Source organism: Barbatula barbatula, assembly GCF_947034865.1.
Source record: "Barbatula barbatula genome assembly, chromosome: 24".
NCBI lineage: Eukaryota > Metazoa > Chordata > Actinopteri > Cypriniformes > Nemacheilidae > Barbatula > Barbatula barbatula.
The window spans coordinates 10,611,310-10,624,187 of NC_136787.1; the positions used below are offsets into that span (position 1 = coordinate 10,611,310).

General features: G+C 38.6%; 1 protein-coding gene across 1 annotated transcript; it reads left to right on the top strand.

Moving 5' to 3' along the window:
* Nucleotides 1–7,719: 7,719 nt before the first annotated feature.
* Nucleotides 7,720–12,851, top strand: slc25a1a (solute carrier family 25 member 1a). Its single transcript, XM_079448048.1, has 9 exons — nt 7,720–8,103; nt 8,811–8,918; nt 9,038–9,137; nt 9,217–9,355; nt 9,569–9,653; nt 10,669–10,773; nt 10,896–11,011; nt 11,507–11,580; nt 11,670–12,851. The coding sequence occupies exons 1-9, from the start codon at nt 7,857–7,859 to the stop codon at nt 11,782–11,784; spliced, it is 1,089 nt and encodes a 362-aa protein (XP_079304174.1). The 5' UTR covers nt 7,720–7,856; the 3' UTR covers nt 11,785–12,851.
* Nucleotides 12,852–12,878: the final 27 nt, after the last annotated feature.

Sequence of the window (12,878 nt, forward strand, 5' to 3'; positions counted from 1 at the left end):
ATTATACCCTCTGCTTTCCCCGTAAGAGCTGTCAGAAGGTTCGCGAGGAGCTGATTGCCAATGTCTACCGTTTTGTCTCGCGAGACGAGCTGGATGTTTTTACATCTACGTCAGATTTGAGTGTCAAACAGCGTTTATTGATTTAAAACGTACCTGTTCCGGCAGGTCACAATGCGTAACAAAGTATACGTGGCGCGCGGCTTTAATGTCACGTGCTTGAGGTTTCACGTTAAAGAGTGTGAAATGATTTTCTTTCTGAATCAAGTCAAAATGTTCCGCCGGGGGTTTGACGGGGGCTGGGGGGCGCTCTTTGACAGCACTGAGAGGAGAGGCGGGCGTCGGGCTTTCTCTTCCCAGCGAGCACCAGCCGTCGTGTTTCCATTAAAGAGCTGTGAATATGGTGCCACTAAAACAAGAGGGACGCAATAACTGCCTTGTGTAGGTGTTTAGAATATGTCTGATTAATCTGTGTTATGACTGGGTTGGTACATTTTTACACACACACCCCCACACACACGCCCACGCATGCACCCACGCACCCCCACACACACTTTAAAATAATGCATGCAGGGCACTTGAAAAATCATGTTTTTGCACTGTATTGGAGAGTACAGTACATTCTTAAAAAAATTTGGCCCACTCAAGCACAACCAAACCTACGCACACACACACACACACACACACACACACACACACACACACACACACACACACACACACACACACACACACACACACACACACACACACACACACACACACACACAAGCCCATGCACTAATAGTGCTCACGCTCGCCAATTCTTCCTGAAAAGTGTTGAGCACAATCAGCTCCGCTGAAACACCTGCAGGAGGTTAACGTTTGGAACCGAGGCAAGCGGAAAACAACATCAGCACTTCATTCATCTGCTGTTTGGGTCTGTGGCGCATTACTAAAGTAAAAAGAGAGGGAAGGTTGAGGGTTGAGGGGCTGATGAAGGCAGAGAATGAAACCGAGAGAATAAAGGTGAAGGTCTGAATGACTCACCCTCTATAAGCACTTAGCCGCCAGCTCTGTGAAGTGGCACCACCTTCTGAGTAACAAGCTCATTGCCTGCCGGATCCTCAACAGAACACACACACAAATACAGGCAAATTATTCGTCAAATTATGTGAGAAACATGAGTGTTTGTGTGCATTTAGAATGCTGGTTTTAGCAGACAGGCTACACAATTAGCCTGATCTAAATGAAGGATTCTGGCAAAATAGTTCAAAACATCACAGTTATCAAATGTGATACGTCATTTCAAATGTGGTGGATCATTATGGCAAAATTCTCCCGCTATGCAGTTATGCGCGCTGCTGGCGATCATTAGCCGACAAATTGAAATCTAATAGTGTGCGTATGAAGTGGGAGTTTAATTTCTAAAAGTCCAAAGGGCCAAACGTGCCCCTGTTTGAAGAAAAGCCCATGCATAAATATTGCTCCACGCACTTCACTCTCTCTGGTACTACATTAGGTTCACACTGTGTGTGTGTAAACAGCCCTCTTGTCTCCAGGGCGTAATCCATTTGATGCTTACATGAGTGCTGTTGTGGCAGATGGGGTAAAATGTCCCTCGTGGGTCTTTATCCTCCGCTCGGAGGTCCAGACCGCTGACTGACTCTGACACGTGAGGCCTGACACCTGAGCTCTATTGCTGTCACTCTTTACAGCAAATCTGCTTGTGAGCCATTGTGAGTCATCAAATATTGAACGGCCAGAGTTTCCGTTCCGTGAGAAGAAAGGGCGAGAGAGATACAGAGACACAGAAAGAGAGAGCGAGTTTAACCAAAAGAGACTGCTCCCAAGGAAACGAGAGGTCAGGGAGATGGCGGGGACGCTAAGCTGCAGCCAAGCAGCCCGAGTGGGGTAAGTGAGATCTTTGTGAACACAAGTCTCAATTGCTTTGGATTCTGACTAGCCTCAGAGTGCATTAAAAGGTCTCGGCTAGGGACGGTCAAGCCTCTCGGTGTGTAATTTGTCGGCAGATGGATTAACTGATAACCTCATGATGAGGGGTAAACTGATCAGCCGGACTTTAATGTTAAGTTTCTAATGTTCTTTTACTTTCTCAGGTTTCTGTTTTCTTACTTGGCTACCTCTTAATTCATTCCTTTAACTGGTACAAACAGTAACTGGCTGGATTAGTTCTCTCAACTGGTCACTGATTTATATCTGACTGACACTTTGTTTTTTTTCTACAGTATTTTTTACAAACATAATATTTTCTTAAAAGGTCCAGTGTATGAAATTTAGTGGCATCTAGCGGTCGGGTTTGCGAATTACAACCAACAGCTCAATCCAACCCCCCTTTCAAGGCCCTACGGTGGCTTACACAGGACTAAGATGCCGTCACGTTTTTGATTCTTTGCCGAAGAAGATAAAGTATTTATCAAGGGCGTTCTGTAGTGCATTTTGTCCATTTAGGGCTACTGTAGAAACAACATGGTCAATTCGAGGGGACTCGCGGTGTATGTATATAGAAATTCTCATTGTAAGATAATAAAAACATTCTCATCCTTTCATTTTTACGTTTGCACAAATACAGAGAGTGTCCGTTTGACAACAGCAACAAGACGCAAAACTCTCCATGGGAACATCATGAACAGGTCAGATCTACTTTCTATTACAACTAGCGATCAATAACAAAAATAACTCTACAACTCTCTAAAATACTTACTTCCATATTTTTATTTGATCAAATATTGGTTTAAAATTACCCCTAAACTGTATATTTGATCATAGTCGTGGACAACTTCATAACTGTGGCAGTGTTATGTTTCTTGTCTGTGATCTCTTCTCACATAATCAGAGCTATAATTTAAACTTTAACTAATATGCAATGCCCATTTAAATAGGTATTTAATAAAAAGGATAATGTACCGTCAAATGTCCATTACTTCAATATAAACTCATTCACCGTAATAAAAGACCAATTTGCTTCATGTATTGGATCTTTTGCAATGACTAGCTGACTGTACATCATCAGTATTCTGTTCTTCCGGACCAGTGTTTACATGCAAAGTCTATTCTATTCTATTCTATTCTATTCTATTCTATTCTATTCTATTCTATTCTATTATATTCTATTCTATTCTATTCATATTGTCATTTTGAACAGGCCATTCCATGTGAAGAAGAGAGCTGTTGTGTTGAAGAGGCACAGGACAAATCTGAATCCGACCAGAATCCAAACATCACCCAAGCTTTGGCAGCTACTCCTCTGAACACACAGAGTATGTCTGCACCTTGTTACTGTTACCCAGCTGATAAACAAAGATAACATACATGAAATGTGCTGTGTAATCTGTGCCTGAGCAAATATTCAGACCTGAAATCCAAATACTGTTTGTTCAGATGGTCGAAGGGAAACGATTGCCAAGCACCCTGATTTACTGTGGTATTTTGTCCAAAATAAAACGGCGTATAGACAAATGTCAAATATGATCAAAAATGCCCTCACTTAGGCACATGGCACCGGGTACACAGCCAGTGTTCAGTTAACCTCCAGAGGACCTTTGTTTGCTCAGATTGTTGCTTTCTCTTATGGCTCTGGAAATATGATTGTCAATTTAATTTCTTTGCAGTCTAGAAAAACACTTCTCATCTTTTCTAAAGGCATACACGTGTTAATTTATATCGAGTGTGCATTGTTTTATCAAAATGACAGCTTTTATGCTACACAATTATAGGAGCTGCCCTTGAACTCTGTTGGTATTGCTTAAAATCTTTTTCCATCGAGGAGCAAAGCATACCTCAGGTAAAGTGACAAGTTCTCTTTTGTTCTCCAACTGCATGATATCAAATACAGGCCGTGCTGTAATAGAATAAGTATCAATTTGTCTGCCTTTTTGTCACTGGGTTCTCTCTAAGATTGGGTTTCATTGACTGGGGCATGCATTCAGAGTCTTGTTGCAACCATTTCAACTGGCTGGCTGTAAATTATGTAGCGTTGCCAAATATACGTTTTCATTCCCGTATCTGTCCAGTAGATGGCGCAGTACCGTGAATGTTTTGTCTCGACTGCAGGTGGAGAACGAAGCCTCAATACTGACCTCTAGTGGCGAGCGTGTGAAATACCTGCGAGACCCCCGACCTCATTTTGGAGTGGCTCACTCGTCTCGGTCTGTATCGTTTCCGCTGTGGGACAGTGATCGGCCGAGAGAGATGAAGGAGGGGGAGGATGAGGAGGAGGAGAAAGGCATGGATGCTGTCAGCTGTTGTCCTCATTGCCATCTTGGGCTGCCACGTGATACACTGCGCTGGCATGAGGTGACAAGACACATATGCTGCTTTATTTTATTACAACACTTTTCAAAAGTAAATGGGACTAGTTTTGAGAAGAATTGGCATCATAAAAGCAAAACTAAAATTAGATATAAATTTAAAAATGCTGTCATTTGTGATTTTTTTATACTTCTTTTTCTTGTGCAGGCAAAGTGTCTGTTGTTTGATGGAGTGAGAAACAGTTCAATATAAAGGTTGCGACTACAAGATGTAAAAACCTAATTTATTTTCCTTATGGTACACTTTATTTATCTGTTTTTAAAGAATGAAGTAGCTAACATTTTTTTTTCATTTAGCAATATCACAAAACAGATACCAGCCTTCACTGTGGACTAACACTTTCTACAATGTAAAATATTTTTGAATAAGGAATAAATATAGGCATATTTGTTATAAACATCCAAAGAAATGTCTAAAAATGTCTTGATAGTTCACCCAAAAATAACATTTCTGTCATTATTAACTTACAAAACAGATATGTTTTAAGAATGCTGTTAACTGGTAGTGAATGGGGGGCCAGTGCTGTTCGGTTACCAGCTTTCTTCAAAATACCTTCTTTTGTGTTCTGCAGAAGAAATAACGTAATGCATGTTTGAAATGCCAGAATTTTTATTTTTGGGTGACCTATCACTGAGAAATATCTTGGGTTTTAGCTTATTGTAATGCAGGTTTTTTCTTATGTTAAATCAATTGTATATTCAAAATACCTTCTTTTGTGTTCTGCAGAAGAAATAACGTAATACATGTTTGAAATGCCAGAATTTTTATTTTTGGGTGACCTATCACTGAGAAATATCTTGGTTTTTAGCTTATTGTAATGCAGTTTTTTTCTTATGTTAAATCAATTGTAAATCCTCTTTGAGGCCCCCTTGGTTTGTTGAGACCCCCTAGTGTGTCGGTCCCCAGTTGAGAAACATCATTGTAAACAATTCCGGTACTATGTGTGACTGAATAAAAGAGCCTTTAATAACACAGTTTTACATCTCTTTGAGGTCAGGAACAGCATAAGTGCTTTCTGTTACCCAGCTAAATCCAATTATTTGTTTCAAAGAAATGCATCACATTTCACAAGTTGCATTACACGCCTTTCACTCTTCAGCCTTGAGGAATTTGAACCTTATTAAGGACACCTTTCCAAAAGTACTGGATTTTATACCAATATTTTAATAAACATAAATAGATGTCTTGTTCTTAGTAATAATGAATTTTATTCATATCATAAACCCAAATTGATGCTAGTGTATATTGTGCATTGTTGTCAAATAGCATATCTGTATACTGTATAATTGTATACACTATGTACGTTTAACAATTTTGATATATTGATACTATTGATTATAGTGTGTTTGATTATTTATTTAATTTAACTTATTTAATAAACAAATGTATATGTTATGTAGTACATTTTGTGGTAATTTTAGGTTGTAACCATAAAAAGTTTTTCATAGGACAAGTTTGTTAGCCTGTTTCCTTCATGTGACCCTAAAACGATTAAGTAATACGGTTGGACTGGACTAACAAGAAGAGATTAGATTTAACGTTGTTATTACAAAGTACAGAGTGAATGAAATGCCAAAGAAAACATCTGTGTGTTTATATTCGGGCCAGACAAGGCTTTCTCAGCTAAGTCATCTTCATTTTATACTTTATATTTTATAAATATAAAACGTTTGAAGGTGCCTTTCACAAACAACAGACCTGGTGTAGTTTATGATTTCAGGCAACCACTGAGGAAAGAATAAAGCAGAGGTGGAGAGGTGAATGTGTCTTCACAACCCCATGAGCACAAACCCCACATGTAGGTGTCATCTGAAGTATAGCCAAAATTTTTAAGTTGCCTCGAGCTGAGAGTTCACGTAGACGTGGAAGGAATTGTCAACACAGTTCAGTCCAGAAACTTCTAAAAGCCAGAGGTGTCCGACAGCTCCTTCAGGGTGATTATCAGCTGCTGGCTTATGAGGAAAGACAGAAGTGCCAGAACAATTTGACTGGCTTTCTTATACAGAATAAAAGCAAACTCCATTTAAAATAACATGCAATGTATTCTTTCAACAATTACTATGAACATTTTCCTCATTTACACATTTGTCAAAACCAGAAGCATCGTTAATACATTTAAAATTCATTAAGTTTCTCTCTTGTCACTAATGTGCATGTAATTACAAAGGGTGCGAATGTAAGGTCTCACCTACCCACCGACCCAAACACTCAGAAATACATTATCGAAGCACATTTCAAAGTACTCATTCTGAGGATGCCACAGTTTAATAAGCTAAGACTTTGGACTAAGATGCAAAGGGTTTCAATATCCATGTTTTCTATAATTTAAACTGACTTGTGTTAGCTGTGCATGTCTACATGACAAGAACTGCAAATAAGGTTTGCACTCCAGTAAACATACAGAAGCAATTCGCACCAGTCACTCAACTGTTACCAAACACAGACAATCACAACATTCAGAACTGGCAAGATATAAAAGCATATAATAATGTAATGGACGGACGTACATGACAACTACTCACAACAGTAGGCCTCATAGATTAAGAGTATTTATTTCAAGCAGGGCTGTTAAGTGATAAATCGTGATTAATCACATCCAAAATAAAAGTCTGTGTTTACATAAAGCCTGTGAACTGTGCATATTAATTTTAAATGAATAAACAACAAAAAAAAAAAAAAAAACACACAGAAATATATATAGGAAATATGTATTTATTTATATTTACCAATAAATTAAATTATATGTTTATACATTTCTTATTTTATGTTTTTTTTTTCTTAAATATCTGCATGAATGTGTATGAGTTTATAAATAAATGAAAAATAAATATGCACCATACACAGACATATATTATATTATCTGAATGCGATTAATCATTTTACAGCCCTATATTTAAAGTTATATTTCACATTCACATTATATATTATTTTATAGGCTATAATAGATAGATCGATCTTTTTGTAATGTAATATGTTCGTTTTTTAACAAACAAAATGAAAGAAAATGTGAAAATGTTTCTGGTCATCAGGGGCGTAATTTCAACAGGGGGGGCATGTCCCCCCACTTAACGAAATCCCGTACTTAAAATACATCACTGAAAGATGGTTTTCAATCCCGTGGTTTGGATTTGATAGAAATTTGTTTTTTCGTGGTTGTTGTTTCCTTATAATCAATTGAAACAATCTAAAACAACGGCATTTTGAATTTGTGACCGTATTCAAATCAAAAACATTATTTTGTGCCCCGCTTCTCAAACCAAAGTTACACCCTTGCCGGTCGTACATGTTATTTGGTCTTTTGTAATACACAAGAAGATGCGTAGCTAAATAAATTAAGCAAATTATGAAACGGACCAATAGCAGAGCTCGCTTCCTGACCTCTATATTACTATTCATGAGCCCGGCGGCACCACGCCTCCGTCTGTGATTGTGTTCGTTGGCTCCGTCCTATTGGGCAGGCGCATCGTACGTGTCGTCATCCCGCACCGGGCAAAAGAGGACGCATGGTTAACCCTCCGCTTTATTTACGGGTACAATCTCATTAAAACATGTCGTCTTTGTACAAACCCTTCTTCGTTTCGGAAGGGCCGTGTAAAGATGCGATCTCGAGACGAGGATGCACAACGCAGCGACAGCATCCGTTGACCCGGATTCCCTCCGCGCAGTGTTTTGGAGCCGGCGGCGCGTGCTCGACGGGCACTTTTGCTCCCAACATCTATCCAGGTCAAAGGAATTTAGCGGCCGCTGCCATCGGAGGGAGAAAAATCACCCACCCGTGGAAAGCTATTCTTGCAGGTAAATGTCTCATTGGGTTTGCGGTTGAAGCAGACGAGCATGTTTTGGTGGGTCATGCGACACCCCACAATGCCCGAGCGCACAACAACAGTCACGCGTGGTCGTAGATCATGAGTCTCGAGTCCAATGCACGTCCCCTTCCATATGATTCAAATAGCATCATTGGCCAAAGCGTAAGAGCTTTAAATACACACATATTACACATGTTAAAAATAGAGAAGAGTATATGAGTAAACAGTTAAATGGCATCCTGTAATCCTGTTACGTAAATGTTTTATTTTTATGTTCCACTTTTAGTTTTATTCTCAGGCGTGTTGCTATAAGAGCTCACTGCCCTGTATGTCTTTAGTGGGTTTGTTGGCTTGAATGCTACAGTCATTGTGACTCAGCTAAAAGCTGTTTATTATGGTGTGTATACATAAATGCAGAGTTGTTTATTATCATAATATAAACAACAGCTTTTACTGTGTAATACTGTGCCACCATTGTTACTTTAACAGAAACGCTACTTTGGTTGCTGTGTTATGTAGAATTGCGTGTTGAAAATGTCACAACTTCTTAAATAAAATGACCTTGTCTGATACTAGCATGCCCTTGAGACCGAAACAGCTGTACGCTTGAGTGAATCACATAGATTGCTGCTGATGTCACTATATGGAATTTAGACACGCTGATGTGATGTTTACTGGTCATGTCTTTTTTCCCAGGTGGCATTGCAGGCGGCATTGAAATCTGCATCACCTTTCCAACGGAGTATGTAAAGACGCAGCTGCAGCTAGACGAAAGAGCGAACCCGCCTCGCTTTAGAGGCATAGGTGAGGATAGCGGCTTATTGTTTTGAGCGGAACAGTATGTTAAGTTCTGCATGTCTTTCCTGTCTGAACGGGTGGGACTTCATTAAAAATAACACAATGGTGTAAATCATTTCATGCAGGAGACTGTGTTAAACTGACAGTGCAAGATCATGGGTTGAGAGGTCTGTACAGAGGTCTTAGCTCTCTGCTTTATGGATCCATCCCTAAATCAGCAGTACGGTAAGAAGCACACACCTTCATATGGTCAATTGTGTGTTTTTATTACTACTTAACATGTATTATTGTTGCATAATTGCAGGTTCGGAACATTCGAGTTACTTAGTAACCCCATGAGAGATGCCACGGGTCGCCTTGACAACAAAGCAAGTTTGCTCTGTGGGCTTGGAGCGGGAGTTACAGAGGCGGTTTTGGTGGTCTGTCCAATGGAGACGGTCAAGGTTGGACTGTTTTGTTTCATATTTGATGTGACCTTAAAGGAGTAGTTCACTTTAAAATAAGGCCCCATTGACTTTCCATAGTGTGATCAAAAATTTATACGGAAGGTCGATGTGGGCTTATTTTGAAACGAACTACTCCTTTAACTAGTCCTCTGGAATACAGTGCACTCTCATAAATGAGTGAAAACATCAACATTTTATTTTTGTTCGCAGGTGAAGTTCATTCATGACCAGTGCTCTTTGAGGCCACGCTACCGAGGGTTCTTTCACGGTGTTCGAGAAATCATCAGAGATCAAGGTACTGGATTTAGACACCAACACAACTTGAGACTACTTCTAGAAATATGAATGGCAAAAATCACAACAGGTCAATTCTCTTTTTGGAAATTCATGTGCCCTCTATATCTTAAATTAAAATCTGAAAATGCACTTTCAGTGGTGGTCCGAGTTAGACGGCTTGGGCTGAGCATCCGTTATCTCCTCCCCTTCAACTGTCAGTCTTCTGCCAGTTCTAGCTGTTTTTATACATCCAATCAAAAAAACACAAGCCACGGCCACAATTTTTTTCATTCGAAAATCAGTTTCGCTCTGAAATGCGCCAGAATACGGAAGTAAAAACGATTCTGGTGGGAAGTTTAAATACCCATGTGAAGTGTCTTTTTAAAGCTTTTTTTTTTTTTAAATTGCATTTTTGAAGCACAGATTTCCAATGTCTGGTAAATGAATTTTCACATCAAATTGTCACGTTCCATATTCCTTATAAATGGGCAGATAAAAATGTAAATAAATTAACTATTTTATGTTCTATAAAGAGGCATCCCTTCTCCATTTGTTGGGTATTATTGCTTCTGGTTTACAGATTTTAATTCACAGAAATCCTTTGTAGGTATGTTGTCTCTTGGAAACGTGCATCCTTTTTTTGTTACATCCATAATGCATACATTTTTCTCTCTTTTAAAATAGAAAGCTGATATTTTCCTGTACTCTATCATCAGTGGTTTTGGACAAAAGAACTGATTTCATATTTTGTTAATAAATACTTTCTCTTAAAAACAGCCCCAAGTTATATCAAGTTTTGGCTGAAAATGTCACGTCCATAACGCTGGATTGCCGACACTCAATACAGCATCTATTGATATGAAAGTCCCACTTTTCAATTGAGAGACCAAACTGACTTATTGACAAATTTTATTCAGACTCTGTTTTACAAAAGTTGTCAAATAACGGTTTCAGTCAGGACTATAATATGCATTTAATGCAGTAAATTATGTTTTTAAAAACATGATTTTATGATGTTCACTCTTTGTTTGCAGGTGTTCGAGGGACATATCAAGGACTGACTGCTACACTTCTGAAACAGGGTAGCAACCAGGCAATACGCTTTTATGTTATGAACCTATTGCGCAACTGGTACAAAGGTGAGGATTATATTAGATCACTCCTGTATTCAGCAGTAATCTGTCAAACTGGTTTATTTCCAATTGTGATCTTCAGTGGTGAAATATGGGCATCAAAAAAGTAAGCTTGGCCTTATGTTCAGGTGATGACCCAAATCGTGACATGCATCCGGTGGTTACAGCGTTGTTTGGTGCGACAGCCGGGGCGGCAAGCGTTTTCGGAAACACTCCGCTTGATGTGGTGAAGACCAGGATGCAGGTTAGCAGCAAACATCGCTCATTTTAAGACTTTTGATTATTCAAAGGGTTAAATATTTTATTTAAAAGATCCAGAAATTAAAGTGTGAAATGTATTTAAACTCCATCTCCACTGTTCTGAAAACAGTGCATTTGGACATCTAAGTTTTCAGGAGAATTGTACTTTTTGATTAAATACGTTTTGTAAAGTACTTTTTAATACGTTTTATTGGTTAGACATTTACAAAACCCAGTGACGAACAGGAAGGGTGCCTAAAAGTAATGATTTATGGCAAAAAAACCCACAAAATATGGAGATACAATATTTACAATATATGACACAATATTTTAAGTTTTTAGATTTGAAGGCATATGCTAGCTTTTATGATGTATTTTGACCCTGTCTTGAGCTTGGCAGCCACGTTTTCTCATGTTGTGTTCCATGGAATAAATAACATAATAAAAGCATGTTTGGATCAGCATTTATTAACATTCATTTAATCTGTTTATAATTCAGGGTTTGGAGGCCCATCGCTACAAGAGCACAATGGACTGCGCTTTTCAGATTCTGAAAAACGAGGGTCCTCAGGCGTACGTTTTACCTTTAAATTATATTTTGTTCTAACATCCACTCCTTTTTCTGCTTTTCTGTCTTATATTCTTTTTTTCTTTCGTTACAGATTCTACAAAGGCACAGTCCCGCGACTGGGTCGGGTTTGTCTGGACGTGGCCATTGTCTTCGTTCTTTACGAAGAAGTTGTGAAGCTACTGAACAATGTTTGGAGGACAGACTGAACATGGACCTGGGCAAAATCTGCACAGGACTGACTTTAACAGGGTGGACTATCCAAACACAGTTGGTCACGTCAATCAAGTTAAAAAGATCCAGACTTTAACTGTGGCCTCTGGCTCAAAGGGATGGATTAAACTAGCTATCTGTGTCTGTATTGTTCAGAAGGATATGGAAAGGTGGGAGTCACAGGCAGATAGCTGCAGCTTTTTATTGCGTTGCACAAAAATTCAAGGATGAAAGCATGTCATTAATTTGCACTCTTCACTTGTAGAAAGTAATGCAAGTGTCTTCTCATCACCATGCTTTTATATTGTCGTGAGATGGTCCGCTTACGTGGCACGATAATCATAAAAGTACACAGAAATTTCACTCAAATACACATTTAGTCTTGGTTTTCATGTAAAGTGCGCCACGTAATTGCTAAAGTAAATGACATTTTTGGAAACATTTAAATGAATCTAGATGTTCTCATACAACTGGTTGAAATCTAGATATTCAAATTTATATTAAAAGTGCATGTTTGAGTGTCATTGTCAGAATCATAGCTTTGGAAAGCTGTCAGACTCTGTTACAGATTCACTGAATCGTGCCAAGCTGAGAATTGTGGTGGTATTGCTCCATAATACTATATGTAATCTTACAATGTAACACTTAAGCGGTTAACTTTCATTCATGATATAAATGAAAGCTGTTTTTTTAGTTGCACAATATTTGTTTGTATATTGCGCTTTAATGTTGTCAATGTAAGTAGCGGCAAAGGTTTGTGGTCTACCAAAGCAACATATACTACTTTTGTGCTTATGTGAGAGATACTTAACTTTATCAACAATGCTCAATGGATCGTGGAATACTGCACAATGATTCAATAAACTGAATAGGTTTAATTTTCTGTCACTGTGATAATGCCGGGTGGCATAATTCCTATAAAAGCCTAAATTGATAAATTCATCCAAATTGAATGGAATTCTATATGAAACTGAACTCATGTTTTATCAGTTGATCTTACCTCTTTGAATCGTGTCTAAAGTATTTGACGCAAGCCTATATAGAAATGTTAAGATCGTTTTGTAAGACGTAATTGAAAAAGTTCAGGAAT